This window comes from Mustelus asterias, chromosome 9, assembly GCF_964213995.1.
Source record: "Mustelus asterias chromosome 9, sMusAst1.hap1.1, whole genome shotgun sequence".
NCBI classification, from domain to species: domain Eukaryota; kingdom Metazoa; phylum Chordata; class Chondrichthyes; order Carcharhiniformes; family Triakidae; genus Mustelus; species Mustelus asterias.
This window is the reverse complement of record NC_135809.1, coordinates 103,255,741-103,278,940: the sequence shown is the minus strand read 5'-3', so window position 1 is coordinate 103,278,940 and position 23,200 is coordinate 103,255,741. Positions and strand designations below refer to the sequence as shown.

Here is a 23,200-nt window from a genome sequence, read left to right as displayed (position 1 = left end):
TGGCCAATCAACCCAACTTTGGAGAGTGGGAGGAAACCGGAGCACCTGGAGGAAACCCACACAGACATGGGGAGAACATGCAAACTCCACACAGACAGTGACCCAAGCTGGGAATCGAACCCAAGTCCCTGGCGCCGTGAGGCAGCAATGCTAACCACTGTGCCACCGTGCCGCCCATGGGAGAACCCATTTGTGTTTTATTCCACTAAGCTCAATGCCCATGCAGTGAAGATGAATATTTACCCTAAATGGTCCAAAACATTGATTAGAACCAAGTCTGTATTTACCGGGACAGTGTGCACCATTAGTGACTCTATAAGAAACTCTATGGGAACTTGGTACCATTCTAACCATATGAGCCTATTGCCAAGTCATTGCTTTTATAAGTCTACTGATTTTACTTCTACAACTTTAAGTGATATGAGTTATGGATAATGTTAACATAGAGATATAGAACTTTTCTGGCATAGCCTGCACTTCAAGCTATTATTTTAGTTCTGTACAAAGGGGATGAGATTTTCAGGAAAATTAGTGCATAGTCTTGTGCACTATGTTAATGTTGAAAATGTTGATTACTATAGACTCTATTATGGGGCAGTTACCAAAAATATTAAGGCACAGTGACCAAGTGTGTCAAGGGCGGCACGGTAGCACAGTGGTTAGCACTGCTGCTTCACAGCTCCAGGGTCCCGGGTTCGATTCCCGGCTCGGGTCCCTGTCTGTGTGGAGTTTGCACATTCTCCTCGTGTCTGCGTGGGTTTCCTCCGGGTGCTCCGGTTTCCTCCCACAGTCCAAAGATGTGCAGGTTAGGTTGATCGGCCAGGTTAAAAATTGCCCCTTAGAGTCCTGAGATGCATAGGTTAGAGGGATTAGCGGGTAAAATATGTGGGGGTAGGGCCTGGGTGGGATTGTGGTCGGTGCAGACTCGATGGGCCGAATGGCCTCCTTCTGCACTGTAGGGTTTCTATGATTTCTTTCTATGATTAAATATGCTTATGACTTTTTATCTACTTCTGATGGGAAATTTCTCCTAATTCTTGATTAGCAGAAACACCAACTGTCAGTGATACTTTGAAGAAGTCAGTAAGAAATTAGTCAACATTTGCCATTCAAAGTATCACACTGTACCTTTGAAAAGAGGGTGAAGCAGCCCAGGCGACTGATGACGCAATAAACCTCCGGTAAGCGAGGGCCTTTACCACTTGGCTGAAATGAAAAGAAACATGTTATAAAAATTAAAAATACTCCCCCTACGTAACAAAAATACTTGGCCTGAATCTTCTGTTGAGGCTTGGAACCCCTATTTCTGATCCTGAATAACGATATACACACTTTTCTCCCTCTGATCTTTCAGGGTGGTGTTCTGATGGAGGGTCCTGCAGAATTGACTCAATGCAGGAAACCTTGAAGGGAGCAGCTGAGTGAATCCATACAGATAGCACACCCACATTTTACAGCACTAGCTGCCATATTCTGTAAGTAAGAAATTTAAATTTCCCAAAGCTTCTTTGAAAAGCTACAGAGAGAAGGTAAGCGGGTAAGGGGGTAGAGAGGATGAGGTAAGTGGGTAAGGGAGTAGGATGGGTAAGGTAAGTGGGTAAGGGGGTATGGTGGATAAGTAAATAGGTAAAGGGGTAGGGTGGATAAGTAAGTGGATAAGGGCGTAGGGCGATTAAGTTAAGTGGGTAAGGGGGTATGGTGAGTAAGGTAAGTGTATAAGGTGGATAAGTAAGAGGGTAGGGTGGGAAAGGGGATAGGGTGGATGAGGTAGTAAAGACAGTGGTTAAGGGGGTAGGGTGGGTAAGGGGGTAGTGGGCAGGATGGAAGATGGGTAGCATGGGCAAGTGGGTTGGGGGTGGTAGGATCGGAAGGGGTTGTCAGGTCGGGGAGAGTCAGGACTGTCAGAAGGGACTACTCAGGTTGGGTTGGAGGCGAGTCAGGGGTAAAGTCAGGGAGGATGTTGGGCCCAAGTGTACAGGGAAAAAGTCATCACCACTCTCTTGTATTCAGTGAGACCTGGACTGTGTATCAGCGATAGATAAGAGTGTTAGAAAAATTCTATCAGCAATGCCTCTACCTCACCCCAGACTCAAAGGGAGGCTGCCAAACAAATGCTAGTGTCCTTCTTGAAGCCAACTCCAGAAGTATTCAGGTAAAATGCCTGAAAAATGTACTTCCTCTCCCACTAGTTCCTGTTCTCTAAACTCTAAAATGACCAATGTTCTAAGTCACCAGGTCTTAATGATGAGGCAGAGAGGCAGCAAAGAAGAAAAGGAAGCAACTCCTGCACTCCAGGTCCCACTACTGTGTGGGGCATCACGCCTCATATGCCCAAAGATCTGTGGATGAGAACTAGCATGTTCAGTCACATGAAGATCAATGGCAAAAACTTGTGACCCTGAATTGCAACGTAGTCCTGGAATCAAAGCACAGCCAATGATTAGATCACCTCCCATTCTCTTTTCGGAGGAAAAAGGACCCAGCCTGCTAACCTATTAAAGACACTTGTCCTAAAATATCACTTATCCTACATTACTGATGATACTTGCTCTGCACTGATATATAATTAAAAGGCTCTTAGATATGATAAATCAAATTTTTACATGATTTACAGGAATGGTTTGCTAATCGAGGAACATCATCTTAGAATCATAGAATCCCTACAGTACAGAAGGAGGCCATTTGCCCCAGTGAGTCAGCACTGACCATAATCCCACCCCAGCCCTATTCCCGCAAACCCATGCATTTACCCTGCTAATCCCCCCGACACTAGGGTCAATTTAGCATGACCGATCAACCCTAACCCGCACATCTTTGGACTGTGGGAGGAAACCGGAGCACCCAGAGGAAACCCACGCAGACACAGGGAGAACGTGCAAACTCCACACAGACAGTGACCCAAGGCCGGAATTGAACCTGGGACCCTGGCGTTGTGAGGCAAAAGTGCTAACCATTGTACCGCCCATCTTGATGCTAATGAGTTGGGACAACTGCAATATAGCAATCATTGTTCTTAGGGTTTTCGGTTTTTTTTACTCTTAAAACAAAAGGCTGGGGGTGAAGATAGGAAATCATGTCAAGTTGGGTGTTAAAACTTGAAGATTGTGAAGGAAATTTAATAATTCCACAGTTTTGCAGTTCTGGCAAAAAAGGAGTTTGAGTGACTGTGCAAAGGGTTTTGATTTTAATACTGACATTACAAGAAGGGGAAAGACTATTCAGAATGCCATATTTGGAGTTTAGGAGGAACAAGAATGAGAAGGTCAGTGGAGCAGTGATCTTATACACCTTGCGATACAGCTAGAGTTAAAAGCCAAATATTTTATTTGGTTGCCAGGAAGTGTAAATGAAGATGTTAATAGAAGAAGGCTAGTTGGTGAAGTTCACCTCTGACTGAAAAGATGTATCACTTCCCCTTATTAGGTATTAAATTGCTCCTGAAAGCACTGACTGATTAAATCAACTATGTAAAATTTTTGCTTAAAATCCACACTGTCAAATCCACTGGAATGTCCACATCTTGCCAGAGGCCTTGGATATTCACCAGCCCACAGCTATCTTTGGTAAATGCCAATAAAAACACTTTGGCCCAGGAACACTGATATAGACTACAGCAAAATAAGGGAAAAGTTAAATTTATTTTTCTAACACTGATGGATCTGAGGTAAAATGGAAGTTCGGAGCCTGAAATTTCCTTGGAGTTACTTCCTCCTCTGTCACTATAGCTACACTGTAAGTGCAGTGGGAACCCTGTTTATGCAGGTATAAGGTGTTCCTGGCAACTTTCCAGTGAAGTTATAGTAATAGAGCACTGGGAAAAATCCCTGCTGAGTAATTGCAGAACATGGGTCAATTAAATGTACTGATATTCTGTCTAGCTTCAACCATCCCACTCTTTCTTTCTTCCCCAGAAAAAGAACCTCTACCAGTACCTACACTCCTCCAAAGGAAACAGTCATTGTCATTCAAATCACACCGAGGATGATTCATGTTTAGCAATGGTTGAGATTGCTGCCAGAGAAGATTGTGTTGAATGATGTCAACTCCCTGGCGTTGGACAATCGGACTGTGTAGGGTATTGGATTTGTCGGCACCAGCCAGACAACTGAATATATCTGTGGCCACTGGAGATTTGCTTGTGAGCCAGAATTAGGAAGCCATGACCACAGTAATTTCAAAGCAACTTTTTCACCACATTGGTTCCGCAAGTTAGCCACACAACTTATTAAAGTTACACATGTGAGACTGAGAACTGTCATTTCTCATCGGAAACAGCTGGGACTGAGATAGTGACAGACTGAAGAACTGGACGCTGGAGATATGGCTTTTTTTGCTGCTAACGGGTATATTAGCATTCAAAAAAAGCATTGCATGTTATGGAGCTTCTCACTGTAACTGGGGATATTTTCCCTCTGTGTGTAAAGTTTGAGATGAATGTTTTTACAATATGGTCATACACGCCAACCTAGAAAAGTCTCAAAATCTGACAAACAGCTTGGAAAAAAAACCGAACTGTTAAAAAAAACCTACAATTCAACAGCAGCCAGTTCTAAATGTCAGCCCACAACCAAGACCGCTGCTTCCAGATTGTTGAATAGGTTAAATTCCTTTTTAATTACAAGCGATTTAAGGATTTTTATCAGTATTTTGGGGATCATATTCTGTAACTTAATTTGTTTTTCTGTAGAAATTGAAAACCAATGACCTTACCTATAATGTGAGAACAAGTAGTGACACTGACAGAACATAAGAACATAAGAAATAGGAGCAGGAATCGGTCTTATGGCCCCTCAAGCCTGCTCCACTGTTTAACAAGTTTGTGGCAGATTTTCAAACATAACTTCACATTCTTGTCCGATCCTCATATACCTTAGAGTCCAAAAGTGTGTTGATCTCTGCCTTGAATATATTCGAGGACTAAACATCCACACCTCTCTAAGGTAGAGAATTTCAAAGGTTCACAACCCAATGTGTGAATAAATGTCTCTTTGGGCTGAATTTTACATAGAAACATAGAAGCTAGGAGCAAGAGGAGGCCATTTGGTCCTTCGAGCCTACTCCGCCATTCATTACGATCATGGCTGATCATCCAACGCAATAGCCTAATCCTGCTTTTTCCCCAGAACCTTTGATCCCATTTGCCCCAAATGCTATATGCAGCCGCCTCTTGAATACATTCAATGTTTTGGCATCAACTACTTCCTGTGTAATGAATTCCACAGGCTCACCACTCTTTGGGTGAAGAAATGTCTCCTCATCTCTGTCCTAAATGGTCTACCCTGAATCCTCAGATTGTGACCGCTGGTTCTGGACTCCCCCACCATCGGGAATATCCTCCCTGTATCTACCCTGTCTGGTCCTGTTAGAATTTTATAAGTCTCTATGAAATCTCCCCTTTATGTTGTCTGTCGGCCATTAATTGGTTTCAGGCAAGACTTCCAACACCATCTCCCCACCCTTCGAGGGAAGTGTGGGGGGGAGGGAAATACCTTTGGGGGGCTCACCAATTGGCACTGGAGTCCCTCAGTTGAGGCACCCCCACTTGCCTGGCCACCAGCATGCCACGTTACACTGGGTGGACTGGACACTTGACACGAGCTCTCCCCAAAGTGGGTAAGATGTGAATGGTTGCTGGAGGAGGCCCCTCAGTTGCCATTAATTAAGTGGTCACTTGATGCACCCATTGCCGCTGGTAGAATTACAGCAAGAACGGGGACGGGTGGATAGGCACTGAAAAAACATAATGCCCCCACTGGCATTGCGCCCAATTTTATAGCCCCCATCCTACCTATCAACCCACCCCCTGTGGGTCATAAAATTCAGCCCCTTATATCAACCCAAAAGAGCTGTCCCCTTTCCTAAGGCCGGGAAACAGCCTCTAAGGGTTCTGAACGGATTTGACAGGGTAGATGCTTTCTTTCATTCTACAAAACTCCAAAGAATATACAACCATTCTACTCAATCGGTCTATGTGTTGCCTATATGTTGCATTCTGTTCTTGTACAACTAAATCTCTCAGAACGCCAACATTTATTTGTACCCCAGTATTTTAAAAATATCCTACTGAAGTAAATAACCTCACATTTCCCACATTATACTTCATCTTCCACCTTCTTGCCCACTCACCATAACTATATCCTTTTGCAGGCTCTTATTTCCTCCTCTTACTTTTCCTACCCAGCTTTGTATTGTCAGCAAACTGCTTACATCACCTTCAGCCCCTTCATCAAGCCATTTATATAAATTGTAAATAGCTGCGATTCTAGCACTAATGCTTTGGTAACCCACTAGTAACAGCCAGAAAACTCAAAAATAGTATATTTATTCCTACTCTACTTTCTGTCATTTAATCAATTGTGTTTTCATACTAACATGGTGAACATAACCCATTCTCTTGTATAACATTTTGTAAGTCACTTACAGTTCAGATATACTACATCCAATGGTACCCCTTTATCTATCCTACTAGTTACATCCGCAAATGTGCTAATAGATTTATCAAGCATGATTGCCCTTTATAAAATCATGCTCACTCTTCCTAATCATAGTATGATTTTCTAAATACTCTTTTCCTTAATAATGGATTTCAGCATTTTCCTGATGACTGATGTCAGGTTAACTTGTCTGTAATTGCCCCTTCAGTTGGATCATAGGGCTCTGCCCTTCAAAGCTGAGTTGGCACTCACATGGTTTGGTATTGTTTAAGTGTCGAGATGCATTAGTGTATTTTTCACACTCAAAAAAGTGCCATAATGTATTCAAAATTATTGAAAAGTGTGATTGGAAAGCCTCAAGTTGTTGTCCAGACAGGGATTTAAATGTCCAAATCTCTTCAACTTAGAAACAAATTCCCTACTGCTGAAACTTAGAAAAAAATCTAACCATTTGCTCCATTCTTAAGAATGGAGGCAATCTGGCTGGAAAAGGTGGGGTAGGGGGACAACACCATCTGTTCTTTCTGTTTGAATAGTCTCCATTGTTGTCTTGAATTGCAAAGGCTTGTTTTGACAGCTGAGCCATTTCTGAATGCTTGGTTAAATTTCAAAAGCTAATGGCAGGAGGTTGTGAATACAGTTTGACTGACAGTTTTAAGAAATTATTAAAGGATTACTTGTCTTGTTGCTGCTTTTAAATAGATGTTTGTTTTTACAGTTGAATGGCCAATTAAGGAGATTGAAACTTTATTCAATGGGAATTATGGATTTTTTTGTGCAATATGAATGGCAGTGTGTTTGATTGACATTTCTGATAGATTATTAGAGGTTATAAAGCCCACTGCAAAGGATTCCCATTGCTGTCACAGGTTTGAGAGGCTGAATGGCCTACACCTGCTCCTATTTCTTACATCCTCCTAAGGCTCTGTGAGTTTTCCATCCAGTCTTACACCAATTCTTTAATGGCAAGTCAAAAGATTTAGTGCATGTTTTTGCAAATACATTTAAGATCCAGTGGGGGAAGATGCCAGTTTTCCTTCTAATTTTCGAAGACTTGTATAAACGCTAGTGCAATCTGATCTTGGTCAGAAATTTGAATCTTTATAGTTCAACTTGAAGTCAAACTCAAAAAGAAAACAAAATATCTAGGATGGCTTTTATTTGAAATAATGGATTAGTGCAGGATAAACTAGAGCATGGTTTGGTATGGATTGACAGTAAATTGCTACAATACATTCATCAAGGATCCATATCGATTGATAGGCAATTGCTGTAACAATGCCTAGATTCAGAAGTGAAAGATCCTATCATGCAGGATAGTTCTGTGTGACCACTACAGATACATCTTGGACCAATGGGAGCACAGTGCAGGAAAATTAAGTCCCCTCTGATTTCTAAATGTATAAACATGCTACCTGAAGCATGGCTGTCTGCCTAAAACACAGGTGGTTGGCATGTCTGTGTCAATCATTGGTTTAGAGTGAGAGGTTAGTAAAATAATTTTTCTTTCACCTCAGACACAGAAAATTATATCCCAAGGTGTTGCTGTGCAACCTTCTCCAAAGTTGGCTCCAACATTTTCAGTAGCACTGACTGAAAAAACATAATGGCCAGAACTTTCCGGCTGTTCACACCAGTGGGATCTCCTAGTCCTGCCGATGGCACACCCCGCCACGGATTACCTGGTGGCAAGGGGTCCATTCAATGGAAAACCCCATCAACAATGACAGGACCAGAAGATCCCGTCACTGGCCAATGACTGGCCATGAAACACGTGGCGGGTTGTGTGGAAATTCCCACTCAGTACATTTTGTGGTCAGTGGTGAAGTATGCCACTGACTGCATTTAAATCTATGTGTCTACCTTTATCAAAGGCTCCAGTGAGAACTCGCTCTCCCGGCTGCTACATGGATCCATTGGTGAGGTGCATAGGGAGGCCCAGTGGTAAGGTGTTATTCCAGCAAAGTCACGTCCCCATTGATTTCATGGGCTTAAGACATGCCCCTTGAAGTCTGCTTGAGCTCAGTGACAATCTCTGAATTAATGGCCATATTGCCTTCAATATTTTGGGGGAGGTGATGGTGTAGCAGTATTGTCATTGGACTAGTAATCCAGAGACCCAGGTTAATGATGCTCAGGGGATTCAGGTTTGAATCCCATCATGGCAGATGGTGACATTGAATTCAATAAAAATCTGGAATTAAAAGTCTAACAATGACCATGAAAGCAATATTGATTGTCACAAAAACCCATCTGGTTCACTAACGTCCCTTTAGAGAAGGAAATCTGCCATCCTTACCTGGTCTGGCCTACATGTGACGCCAGCAATGTAGTTGACTCTTAAACACCCTTTGAAATGGCCCAGCAAACCATTCAGTCCAAGGGCAGTTAGGGATGGGCAATAAATGCTGGCCCAGCCAGCAACGCCATTTTCCAAACACTTTTGGAAAATGTTCCCATTGGGGCCAGAGGTATAGTTGATTTCATGACTGTTTAACACTGAAAAATGTTTGTCATTAAGAAAATCAATGACTTTATCTTGACATATTCATTGTAGCTCCAGTCTGGAATCAGATCCCCAACTTACTCTTTTCAATCCAGAATTGACTATCATTATCAACATTTTATGGATGGGATATTCAGATTTTTAGCAGCGGAGAGGCAGAATCTGTCACTGCTGGATTGCAAACACTTATTAGTCTCAGCTATTTTTTGATGGATGGGATATGGTTCATCTTCTTGCCCAACTACCCTTCACCCTAATCTCACTTTTGGACAAGTATCCAGTTGGATTCCAGGTCTTCCCTGACGACTTATCTCTCCTAGTTGAGCAAATTACTGCACGGGGTCAAGTATCAGCCTCACAGTGCCGTAATCAAACAGCAATTGTTCCAAGAAGGGATATGGGACCCTTGTGAATCTCCTCAGTATTTGGGAAGTGTCTTCAGCCAACACACTCATCTCTAAATTCCAACGTTTCAGTCCCACTCCAGAGCTTGAGCAGAGAAATCACAGCGGGTTAGGCTGGGAAATGAATATTGGCCAGGACGCTGGAGAAATCCTGGCTCAGCTTTGAGGTATCTTGGAGTTTTTGCAATCAGCCAAACTGAAAGAGCTTTGGTTTAATATTTCATTTGAAAATATCATGCTGATGTGTCAGCCTAGATTTTGTGTTCATGCTCTGGAATGAAACTTCAGCCTTTGACGTCTGATACAGTGGCAACGGAGCCAAGTAGAAATGTTATTCTTCTCACTGTGGTTGGAGCTTCAGCAATAGACAGGTGTGTTATTTCCTTTCTGTTTTTATGACTCCCTTCAATTTGCCCAGCAACAGGTCTTGCATCTAAATTAGCCAACGTTACTCTTTAGCTGAACATCATTGGAGAGGGAACCCTGACATTTCTTATACAATTATAGAATCCTACAGCATGGAAGGAGGCCATTTAGCCCCACCATGACTATGCCAGCTCTTTGAAAGAGATACCCAATTAGTCACAATCCTCTGCTCTTTTCCCATAACGTTGCAATTTTCTCTCTTTGTAGCAATATTCAAAAGAGAATTGGATAAATACTATTCAATCTGCTATTCTTTTAAATTAATTTTATGTCTCTTCTAATTACTGTATGGTTTGGGGCTTCAACCACTGACCTAAATTGATACTTTTTCAATAAATCCAAAGGAAAGAGGCATCTCTGACAAAGCAGCTGTTACTGCCTATCCCTAATCACCCCGGAGAAGATTGTCGGTGAACCGCCTTCTTGAATCCGTGTGGGTTAGATTTTTTTCATATGGCATTGATTCTGTGGCATTTTGGAGAGTTGTTGGAGCCAATCACATTGCTCTCAGTCTGGAGTCACATATAGGCTTGACCAAGTAAGGATAATAGGTTTCCTTCCCTGAAGGAGATGACTAGCTGATTTTTACTGATAACCCAATAGTTTCATGGTCACCATTACCGATACTTGGGGTGGGATTTTCCGGTCCCATTCGCTGCAGGATTGGAAATTCCCTGCCCAAAGTCAGTGCACCTTTTGCATGTCCGTCAAATTATCCGTCCTGCCCGTGATGATCCCTGGATGGGCAGGACCGGAAAATTTAAGCCTTGCTTTCTATTCTAGATTAACTTAATCAACTGAATTTAAATTCCCTAGGTACCAAGATGGGATTTGAACTTGCATCTCAGATTATTAGTCCAGGTCTCTGGATTATTAATACAATCACATAACTAATATGGTACCATACCTATCACCATATTGCCAGATATATATACCCAAACATCTATTATGATACATATCTTTTTTCTCTCTGTCGGAGCAGGATTGACTGCACTGTAAAACTTCAGTTAATTTCTGATAAAAATCATAGGTTTTCAGATGTATTTGCTCCAGTTGTACAACTTCTATATATATTGTCCCTGCATCACATCGATTTTGAACGGTCTAACTGACCTTCAGCTTTTAGGATCCACGTTCCAAATCAGTGACATGCCCCGAAGAGCTGCCAACCCAATCAGATGGCCAGCATCTCAGGAGCGCCACCAGGGACAAGGGAAACCGCTCCATGGAGATTGTTGGGGCTGTGGCCTCTTTATTCCATGAAACCATCCCTCCTGCGCGACTTCTGGGAGGCCACGTTCATTTAGCTGGTGGCCTCCTCAGCCAATGTAAGTGGGGGCAGCATGGTAGTTAGCACTGCTGCCTCACAGCACTAGGGACTCAAGTACAATTCCAGTTTCAGGTGTGGAGTTTGCACATTCTCCCCAGGTTTGCGTTGGTTTCCTCCGGGTGCTTCGGTTTCCTCCCTCAGTCCGAAGGTGTGTGGGTTAGGTTGATTGGCCATGCTAAATTGCCCCTTAGTATCAGAGGGATTAGCATGGTAAACATGTGGGGTTATGGGGATAGGATCTGGGTGGGATTGTGGTCAGTGCAGACTCGATGGGCTGAATGGCCTCCTTCTGCACCGTATGATTCTATGAATCCGCCACTGGCATGATGCTAACAACGTCACTAAGTCAGAAATTAATAGTGGGACAATACTGAGAATAAGTATCCGGTCAGTATCGTGCAACACTGAAGTCAATGTCAGAGACATTTCTGGAGGGGCCCGGGATACGCAATCTGCCCACTGGAAGTTTAAACTTCCCAGGAAATTATCTTGCGGATACACGGTCAAGACTTCCAAATGGGCCCAAAATGCAAGAGCGACCAATGTCTGAATGTTCCCCGCTTTTGGCATCAGAAGATCGGGCCCACTTCCAACCCAAACAAACATGAGAATGGAATTCAGTTTTAACAAAACCTGGGGGTGGATTTAAATGCTATTCACCCAGGCTCCACAAAGAAATCTCCCCCTCATGGACCACCCACTTCCCTCTTACAAGGTCCCCCTAGATCCTCCCTTCACCACACCTGCCTGTGGAGCTGTCTGCCGCCATGGGCCACCCAATTTTCCACAGGCCAGAAGCGACTTCCTGTTCACTATCTGACTATTCTGGGCGAGAAGTGAAATGGTTGTCACTGTAACAAGGCCCAGCAGTTTAAAAAAAAATTAACTCAAGTGACCACAAGCTGCTGCTGGATGAGTCAGGAACAAAGGAACTCCTGCGGTAACATGATGTGATCATTTAAACTTTCCCCATCTCCTTCCTCTCCACCGCATGGAGCGCTCCGACAAGACGTCGTAATTTATCTAGCAGCTGGCCGAGGACTGTTTAAATCGAGGTCCATGTGTTACTCAAATTCAGGTTGGTCTCTTTGTGAGGTATGGACTGCCACTTCATCTAATGAGCCTCCTACTTACCCAATTTGACCAGATGCCTGACAGTTTCTCAGTAACTAAATTGCTGCGATAGAATTTTTCAATAAAAAGAATGAAAGTTGACGTCGGGGAATTGGAAAAAGAAATGGGTGTAATTTAAATCGTGAGCTATACACTTTACACTCTGACCAGGGGGGGGCAGTATAGCTTGGATGTGAAAAGGGAGTTCTGGCAAGGAGATACATACTCACCAATAATCGTCTGCAATACCCAAATCTCCGACTCCCATCTTCCCCAGTGAGCATGAATGAGAAGGTTTCACTGTAATAGACGATTGTTACAAATTACTCAAAAGGAAGACCAATATATTTAAAAAAACCTAAGGAAGATCTCCTCGATTACACGCTGACAGGTTAAATACTTTTCATGATCACCAATATTTCCATTATAATCAATTCCGTAATAATCCTTTGAGCAATGGGATTTCAGACTGCAGCATCTGGATCAAAACTAGAAATTCCTAGAATCCCTACAGTGCAGAAGGAGGCCATTTGGCCCATCGAGTCTGCACCGACCACAATCCCATCCAGGCCCTATTCCCACAACCCCGCATATTTACCCTGCTAATCCCCCTGACAATAGGGTGAATTTAGCACAGCCAATCAACCTAAACCACACATCTTTGGACTGTGGGAGGAAACCGGGGCACCCGGAGGAAACCCACACAGACACGGGGAGAACGTGCAAACTCCACACAGTGACCTGAGGCTGGAATTGAACCCCCGTCCCTGGCGCTGAGAGGACTGAATAATGAGATAGATTATCCTGTCACATGAATTGATTTACATTAATTGATTTTCTTTTGAGGAAGTTGACATTTTTGTTAAGAAATGTATTATTTGGAAGTGTTTCACGAGGTTATTCCTCTGGTATGACCAGGAATTGGCAGCTGTAAATTCTGCGCAATTTGTGCCACTCTGTCTTCTGGCATCTATTTCCTTGGCTTGTTTTTTTACTTAATTCTTTATTTAATTTTAGAGGCTAGTACAATCTGTCACAAAGTTACTTTATCTGATTACTGACAAGGTTCACATGCCCCCTTATCTTTCCCAAATTTGAAGTCTAGAAGACCCTTCAAAATAGTATCACTTTCCAATCTTTATTTTACACTTCCCTTATGACATTTAAAGTTTCTCTAACAGTTTAACAAGGTTTGTTGGAATCACAGTAAACTGCACCTGGAGGAAGTGCATTGAGAGGGAGCAGACGAGTGTACATTGAGCAGTAACTTCTGCAGTATGATGGGAAAGAGATCTGAATTTCAGGCTTAACAATCATTCTAGTCCCACTGCCCACTGTCAATAAGCTTCTTCGCTGGATGCTGGAATGATCCATGTTACATCAGGATATGGGGTAGTGTCTTCCCCACACTGCCTCTGAGGGGAGGACCCAACTGGATTTGGTGTTTGTAAGGCTTATCTGGCTTGGGACTTCCCTGGGATTCAGGACCTGGGAGTGGAAATCCCACCCCAGCTGTGGGTGGCATGGTGGAACAGTGGTTAGCACTGCTGCCTCACAGCGCCTCACAGCGCCAGGGACCCAGGTTCAATTCCTGGCTTGGGTCACTGTCTGTGTGGAGTTTGCACATTCTCCACATGGGTTTCCTCCGGATGCTCTGGTTTCCTCCCACAGTCCGAGAGACGTGCTGGTTAGGTGCATTGACCCGAACAGGCGCCTGAGTGTGGCGACGAGGGTATTTTCACAGTAACTTCATTGCAGTGTTAATGTAAGTCTACTTGTGACTAATAATAAGTAATTGAAAAAAAGTTCTCCGCTACTGGTAGCGCTACCGGGAATGGTGGCTGCTGCTGGTAGTGCACCCAGGGAGAGTTCGAGGATCACGGAGCTCACCTTGTCACAGGTGAGTGTGGGCGAGGTGCATGTCAGGGGGTGGCGCCGGAGAGAAGGAGCCGTTGGAATAAAGGATGGGCAGGAGGTTGGACGCAAGGGAAGGGGGGCTGTTTTTATCACACTCCCACACCTGCCAGACCCCTCGACCCAGCACTTTGAAAAAGAGACTTACCCATCAGAAGACCAACAGAGTTTGCCTGGCAGCTTTCTGGAGGCATGGGAAAGCCATGCCACTCACATATAATGCCAAAGCCATCACCAAATTCCAGTGGTCTCAGGAATAGTTGGTGTCAATTGGTTCAATAATGAGCCTAACTGAAAACTCTTAGCGAGGGTGAATTTCTCCCAGAGGCCCGTCCCTGCCTCCAACATAAATTCAGGACAATTTCTCGCTACCAAGCGACAGGTTTTCCCAATGCCGGGCACCTGGCTTTCCTACCAGCCTTTACGTAGACCCAGTCGCCATGTTTCTCATTATCCCAGGCGGCATTAAATCCAGCCCACTGTGCTTGAACCCTCAAACTCCCCCTTCTTAGGAAGAAGAACCAGTCTCCAAATTCACATTAACATACTTTCTGATATCCAGTAATCAGATGGCATTTCTAGCAGACATTCTTCCATCCTTCAATTTACCCCAACCACTAAAAGGATGCCTGAGGGGATTGAGGAAGGACAAATGACACAAATCGGAAATAACTGAAGGGAGGATGCTACAGGTTCACTTATTTTGTAAGCATAGGCCCAGATGGTGGCACAGTGGTACAGTGTTTAGCACTGCTGCCTCACAGCGCCAGAGACCCGGGTTCAATTCCGGCCTCGGGTCACCGTCTGTGTGGAGTTTGCATGTTCTCCCTGTGTCTGCGTGGGTTTCCTCCGGTGCTCCGGTTTCCTCCCACAGTCCAAAGATGTGTGGTTTAGGTTGATTGGCCATGCTAAATTGACCCTAATTGACTCTAAGGGGATTAGCAGGGTAAATGAGAGTTACAGGAATAGAGCCTAGGTGGGATTGTGGTCGGTTCAGACTCGATGGGCCAAATGGCCACCTTCTATACCGCAGGGATTCTATGATTTATGCCAGAATGGAGGGCCTCTCCATTGTGGTGAAAATCCTGGAATTGACCAAAATTTGTATGTCCCGTACCGGAACCAGGGATTTCCCATCTTCACGGAGGTGAGACCATTGAGATGGGCAAGGTTTACATATGCATGGTTCATGGAGGCAACTGGTCATTTAAATCACCAGCTGCCACCGTGAAATGGGATTTTGGAAGAACAGGAGTGTGAAACCTGGAGCGTGCAGATTAGAACAGGAAAGAGGAGGTTTGAACTTGGGGGATTCTTGTAGATAGCCAGGAAACCTCTTTGGAGAGGAAAGGAAGATGTCCTTTTGGATAGGGTTCCAGTACACCTTTGGGAGAGATAAAGCACCCTTTGGGATTGTTAAAAATTAACATGATTATGCACTGTTTACGCAACAAACTCATTGGAACTATCAGGAAATGTCCAACTGTCAAGGAAATGCTAAGGAACTGTGCAGCTGCCAAACCTATCAAAGCTATCCAGGATGTGTCAAAGCTGTCAAGGAATTGTCCAAGGATACCAGGAGGACGGTAAGGCAAAAAGTGGCTGGATCCGGCATGGGGAATGGGGAGTATGTGTATGTATGTGTTTGTGTGTATATATATATATATATATATATATGTGTGTGTGTGCGTGCGTGCATGCGTGTTGTGAGGAGTGAGGGATGAAAGGAATTGTTTATTATTATTTTTAATTTATTTAAACGCAGTTCTGGGGCACAAAGGCAGGCCTTGTACACAAGTCCATCTGTACATCCTGCTGGTTTGTTCTGGGGTTGCCCACCTCAGCTCATGTATTCAGCCCACCGCCACTCCATCCCACTTATATTGACTGAAAATCCCCAGGAAATCACCCGACTCCTGACCTCGGGACAAAAACCAGACCTCTGTCTTGTAAACCAAAAGATGTTGGAGAACTGCCAAACACATTGTATCATTTGTTTCTGGGATAAGGAATCAACCAATTTACTAGAAAAAAAACTCCTCAAAACCAGATTAAAATCCATAATCAGGTATAGATTATTAAAATTTTAATGTTATAAACATTGATGGAAAAGGTCCTTAGGGATGGGATTTACGACCATTTAGAAAGATGCGGATTAATCCGGGATAGTCAGCACGGATTCGTGAAGGGCAAGTCGTGCCTCACAAATTTGATTGAATTTTTTGAGGAGGTAACTAAGTGTGTTGATGAAGGTAGGGCAGTTGATGTCATATACATGGATTTTAGTAAGGCGTTTGATAAGGTCCCCCATGGTCGGCTTATGATGAAAGTGAGGAGGTGTGGGATAGAGGGAAAGTTGGCTGATTGGATAGGTAACTGGCTGTCTGATCGAAAACAGAGGGTGGTGGTGGATGGAAAATTTTCGGATTGGAGGCAGGTTGCTAGCGGAGTGCCACAGGGATCAGTGCTTGGTCCTCTGCTCTTTGTGATTCTTATTAATGACTTAGAGGAGGGGGCTGAAGGGTGGATCAGTAAATTTGCTGATGACACCAAGATTGGTGGAGTAGTGGATGAGGTGGAGGGCTGTTGTAGGCTGCAAAGAGACATAGATAGGATGCAAAGCTGGGCTGAAAAATGGCAAATGGAGTTTAACCCTGATAAATGTGAGGTGATTCATTGTGGTAGGACTAATTTAAATGTGGATTACAGGGTCAAAGGTAGGGTTCTGAAGACTGTGGAGGAACAGAGAGATCTTGGGGTCCATATCCACAGATCTCTAAAGGTTGCCACTCAAGTGGATAGAGCTGTGAAGAAGGCCTATAGTGTGTTAGCTTTTATTAACAGGGGGTTGGAGTTTAAGAGCCGTGGGGTTATGCTGCAACTGTACAGGACCTTGGTGAGACCACATTTGGAATATTGTGTGCAATTCTGGTCACCTCACTATAAGAAGGATGTGGAAGCGCTGGAATGAGTGCAGAGGAGATTTACCAGGATGCTGCCTGGTTGGAGGGTAGGTCTTATGAGGAAAGGTTGAGGGAGCTAGGGCTGTTCTCTCTGGAGCGGAGGAGGTTGAGGGGAGACTTAATAGAGGTTTATAAAATGATGAAGGGGATAGATAGAGTGAACGTTCAAAGACTATTTCCTCGGGTGGATGGAGCTATTACAAGGGGGCATAACTATAGGGTTCGTGGTGGGAGATATAGGAAGGATATCAGAGGTAGGTTCTTTACGCAGAGAGTGGTTGGGGTGTGGAATGGACTGCCTGCAGTGATAGTGGAGTCAGACACTTTAGGAACATTTAAGCGGTTATTGGATAGGCACATGGAGCACACCAGGATGATAGGGAGTGGGATAGCTTGATCTTGGTTTCAGATAAAGCTCGGCACAACATCGTGGGCCGAAGGGCCTGTTCTGTGCTGTACTGTTCTATGTTCTATTAAACAGAGGGCGCGATCTTACCTGCCGTTCCCTCCACGCTCCTGCTGAAGCGAGGTCGGAGAATTTGGTGCTCAGCCAAATCTCCGTTTACTGCAGCAGGATGGGAAAATCTCACCAGCGTGAACAGTGATAAGATTCTGTCTTGTATACCCAGTATTGTAACTGGTTTTCACCATTTATAATCTGTAATATGGTCTTTACTGGAAGACCACAGCAATGCTCCTCTTTCTGCATATTTAAATCTAATAGAAGCTAGCAGGTGTGCACTGAAATACCATGCCTCCTGAACTGACTGATAACCTCCACCTTTTTTACCTGGTAAAGTCTGACACTGGGCTCCAGTCCTTGGCATCTGGAAAGCAGAACTGAGGGATTGCTTTCAATCGTTCTTCTGCTTCACGGACTTGTTTTGTTGGCCTTTCTAGCTGTGGAGGAGAAGCAAAATCGAGTCATGTAACTTGGACATCTCCAACTGTTCTAATAATAACACAGCTAAACCTTAATGGGACATCATGTAGTAGTACTCAGCTTAACAGTACGTAATGTAGCAACCCCCTACCTTGATATACCACAGACATGGCTTAGCCTAATTGTTCAACTAAACCACACTGGGTGTTAACAGCGCTCCATACATCATTGTTAGACTGCATCAGTATCTAGAAGTTCAATATATGTAATGCGATGTTGTTGAGTTTGAACAATTTCAATACAAGAGCACAGTATAATACAACCTGGGGTGAAACCACTTCAGAAAGGCTGTGGCGGGGACAACGTGGAAATGGTCGAGAGCTTTAAGTTCCTAGGTGTCCAGATCACCAACAATCTGTCCTGGTCCCTCCACGCCAACGCTATAGTTAAGAAAGCCCACCAATGTCCCTACTTTCTCAGGAGGCTAAGGAAATTCGGCACGTCAGCTACAACTCTCACCAACTTTTACAGATGCACCATAGAAAACATTCTTTCTGGTTGTATCGCTGCTTGGTATGACTCCTGCTCTGTCCAAGACTGCAAGAAACTACAAAGAGTCGTGAACAAAGCCCAGTCCATCACGCAAACCAGCCTCCAATCATTGACTCTGTCTACACTTTCCGTTGCCTCAGAAAAGTAGCCAGCATAATCAAAGACCCCACGCACTCCAGACATACTCTCTTCCACCTTCTTCCGTCGGGAAAAAGATACAAAGGTCTGAGGACACATACCAACTAACTCAAGAACAGCTTCTTGCCTGCTGCTGTCAGACTTTTGAGTGGACCTACCTCATATTAAGTTGATCTTTCTCTACACTCTAGCTTTGACTGTAACACTACATTCTCCACTCTCTCGTTTCCTTTAGGTTGATTGGCCAGGTTAAAAAAATTGCCCCTTAGAGTCCTGGGATGTGTAGGTTAGAGGGATTAGCGGGTAAAATATGTGGGGGTAGGGCCTGGGTGGGATTGTGGTCGGTGCAGACTCGATGGGCCGAATGGCCTCCTTCTGCACTGTAGGGTTTCTATGATTTCTATGATTTCCTTCTCTATGAACGGTATGCTTTGTCTGTATAGTGCATAAGAAACAATACTTTTTACTGTATACTAATACATGTGACAATAATAAATCAAATCAAACATCTTTTCTTTTTGCTATATTTAGTACTTTGGCCATGAAAATAATTTGTAAACTTTGTAAGCAATTGGCATATGTAACAACAATTGATTCTGGGTGGAATTCTCTGATCTTGTTGGTGCCCGCCCCGCTGCCAGTGAGAATGGAGAATTTGGCACTCAGCCAAACCTCCATTCACTTTCAGCAGCTTGGAGAATCCCAGCTGCGAACAAGGACGGAGGTTTATTGGTGACTATTTTTAATTAGAACAATTATTTCAAAGTTGCTATCATTTCTTTCTCGGTATGCAGTGCAATAATTCTTTTTTAATCGGAAATTATATTAGAAAGTACTCAGTGATTGGAGCTTCTGTAGGTATCTTGGAATTATAGAGTTTGTTTGTGATTTTGTTTTAAATGGACATGATTCAGCACTACTTACGTAAAATATTTAATCACCCACTTCATCTGTGGGGATTTACCACAGTAACTTCATTGCAGTGTTAATGTAAACCTACTTGTGACACCCATTAATAAATAAACATAAACTTAATCTCAGAAACACTATACACAAATTGATGAAGAGTTTGAGTAGAATAAAGAAGGAGAAACTTTTCTCACTGTTAGGTGGGTCGGTTACCAGAGGACACATATTTTTGAGGCAACTGGAAAAACAGCTGGAAGGAAGATGAGGAGCATTTGCTTTTTATGCCGCGAGTTATTATGATCTGGAATGTGCTAGCTGAAAGGATGGCGGAAGTAGATTTAATGGTAACTTTCAAAGAGAAATTAGAGATATTCTTGAAAATTAAACAAATACAGGGCAATGGGAAAGAGCAGGAAAGTGGAATAAATTGGCTACTCTTTCAAAGAAAGAGCTATTTGTGACAATAATAAATAAACTTTAACAATCAGCGCAGGAGAGGATGATACACATTATAGGAGAGGCGATGGTTTAGTGGGATTATCACAGGACTAGTAATCCCACCATGGCAGATGGTGAAATTTGAGTTCAATAAAAATCTGAAATTAAATGTCTAACGATGACCATGAAACCATTGTCCATCATTCTGAAAATCCATCTGGTTCAGTAATGTCCTTCAGGGAACTAAATCTGCCATCCTTACCTGGTCTGGCCTACATGTGACTCCAGGTCCACAGCCAATGTGGTTGACTTAAAGTAAAACGTTTACTTATTAGTCACAAGTAGGCTTACATTAACACTGCAATAAAGTTACTGTGAAAATCCCCTAGTCATCACACTCAGCGCCTGTTCGGGTACACTGAGGGAGAATTTAGCATGGCCAATGCATCTAACCTGCACATCTTTTGACTGTGGGAGGAAACCCAGGCAGGCACAGCGAGAACGTGCAAGCTCCACACAGACAGTGACCCAAGCCGGGAATCAAACCCGGGTCCCTGGTGCTGTGAGGCAGCAGTGCTGACCACTGTGCCACCGTGACTTTTAAATGCCCTCTAAAATGACCTTGCAAGCCATTCCGTGCAACGGCAATTAGGGATGGGCAACAAATGCTGGCCCAGCCTGCGACACTCACATTCCATGAACAAACAAAAATAACATATATTTAAACATATATAAGCCATGCCATCATTGCAGTTGGACAATTCTCCCCATTCCTGATTCAGAACATCGGAGGGAAAGGTCCATTCATAGCCATCCATGTTACTGGTGGAGAATTAGCATTAGACATCTGAGATTCACATTGAGATCTGCCATGTTTAAATTGTACTGGAAGTGTGCCTGACATCATATTGCTCAGGCAATTCTTATTTGTCTAAGGTACCCACCTGATACAGGCATTTGAGACCTTGAGAATTTAAATTCAATTCTTACCTTGGTTATAGGCCAACCAATTGAGAAAATCGCATTAAATGGGTGGATTTTGCGCTACCTGCACTCTGCATAGATGTGTCAGGCATGCAGCCACTGATGGGTGAGCTGGGTTTGTTTTATGTTATTAATGTTGGGTCGCTGTCATGGTGGAATTGCTGGTATGTTACTTTTGATGATACATTTAGCTTGTTGATGTTTGCATTGACATTGGTCTTTATTGCAAGGGGAATATAAAAGTAGGGAGGTTTTGCTCCCACTATACAGGGCTTGGTGAGACTGCACCTGGAATGCTGCGTAGAGTTTTAGTCACCTGACTTCAGGCGGGACATACTTGCGTTGAAAGCAGTTCAGAGAAGATTCACTAGGCTGATACCTCAGATTATGGGGTAATTTTATGAGGAAAGGTTAGGCCTATACTGATTTAAGCTTCGAAGAATGAGAGGTGATCTTATTGAAATGCAAGATACTAAGAGGACTTAGTAGAGTAGATGCTGAGAAAGTGTTCCTCTTGTGGGGGAATCTAGAACTAGAGGGCACAATCTCAAAATAAGGGGCCTCCTATGTCAGACGGAACTGTAGAAGAATTTCTTCCCTCACAGGGTCGTTAATTTTTGGAATTCTCCACCCCAGAGAGCAGTGGAGGCTGTGTGATCAAGTTTATTCAAGGCTGAGTTAGACAGAGTTTGATCCAAAGGGAATCTAAGGCTATGGGGGACATGCAAGAAAGTGGACATATGGCCACAATCAGATCAGGTGTGATCTTAAATGGCAGAGGTGGCTTGAGAGTCGCAGTGACCTACTCCTGCTCCTATTTCTATGACCTTACCATCTTACAAATATGCTATTTTTGGCTGGTTTGTTGGCATTTGCTTGGCTGTTTGGGATTTTTCTGGCATACTGTGGTGAGTTATTAGATAGAGTTTCAGTGGGTTGTTTTGGCAGATTAGCATCCATATTTTGAATAGTTAAATGTATCATTGGTTCAAATCCTCTAAATTCACAGGATATGTTGTTCAAAATGCTTTTTAAAAGGCTTTAGTAGGAATTAGAGGAGGAATCAGGGAAGAAAATGTCTCCGTTTAATTTGCCTAGAGTGAGCTTATGGCACGGACTCTGTCTCCTCTGTGAACTTTTTTGTTCCTCATCTGCTACTGAAAAGAGCAATGGCACTGCATTTTTGTGGGGAACCAACTCATTGTTATCTTTGGCCAAACTTCTGTTTAATCAAGCTACCTAATTCTGCTGCACAATTCTGTTTTTTTTTCAACAGGACTCCCATCTAGTAGGAGGGGATTATATATCGTTAGTGCGTACACTGGTACACATTTTGTTATGGTGAATGCAGCTATTTGTGTTTCCAATAACCAGTCACATTTTCCACGCATTTACACATACTTTCAGTCACAATGCGAGAAACATTACACTTTTGGCAAATTTTGAGCTTAGATACTGACCCGCTGAAGAATTGGAGCCAGATGTGCAATATTGAACTAATAGAACAGTGTGGAAGGAGGCCATTCGGCCCATCAGGTCTGCACTGACTACCCCCCCATCCTATCTCCGTAAACCCAAGCATTTACCATGGCTAATCCCCATAACCTACACATTTTCAGACACACGAAGGGGCAAGTTAGCATTGTCAATCCACCTAACCTGCACATCTTTGAACTGTGGGAGGAAACTGGAGCACCCAGGGGAAACCCACGCAGACAGGGGTAGAACGTGTAAACTCCACACAGACAGTGACCCGAGGCCGGAACTGAACCGGGTCCCTGGCACTGTGGGGCTGCAGTGCTAACCACTGTGCCACTGTGCTGTAATAAATACAGACAACTAAAGAACACAGGCAGCTCAATTTTTCTCACTCTTTGCACCTTTAACTTATACCAGTTATTTTTTCTGCTGCCCTTTCATGATTTGGATTTGCTATCGGTGCTGGATGTTGCTTTGTTCCCCTTATCATTTTGCTTGTTATTTACTGTCACCACTCTATCTTATCGCCATGGTCACTGAGCAGAGCTCAAGCTGTGGTTCACAGAGGACAGAAATTAGAAACAGGAACGTCAGTAATAAATGCAGTTTTGGATATGTGCTGGTTAAAGCATAAGTGGAACAAGCTGCCAGAGGTAGTAGTAGAGGATGGTACAATTTTGTCTTTTAAAAAGTTACATGGGTAAGATGGGTATAGAGGGATATGGGC

The 23,200-nt window shown here is 43.5% G+C and overlaps 1 protein-coding gene across 4 annotated transcripts in view; it reads right to left on the bottom strand.

Annotated features, from left to right (window-relative positions):
• dennd2b (DENN domain containing 2B) overlaps nucleotides 1-23,200 on the bottom strand; it is a 415,361-nt gene that overhangs the window by 75,326 nt on the left and 316,835 nt on the right. For all 4 annotated transcript variants that reach the window (XM_078220724.1, XM_078220723.1, XM_078220721.1 and 1 more), the window contains 3 exons: nucleotides 17,881-17,990; nucleotides 12,444-12,513; nucleotides 1,129-1,206 (listed from right to left, as the gene is read on the bottom strand). In XM_078220724.1, the coding sequence (XP_078076850.1) occupies nucleotides 1,129-1,206; nucleotides 12,444-12,513; nucleotides 17,881-17,990 (258 nt within the window). The remainder of the gene's footprint in view (nucleotides 1-1,128; nucleotides 1,207-12,443; nucleotides 12,514-17,880; nucleotides 17,991-23,200) is intronic.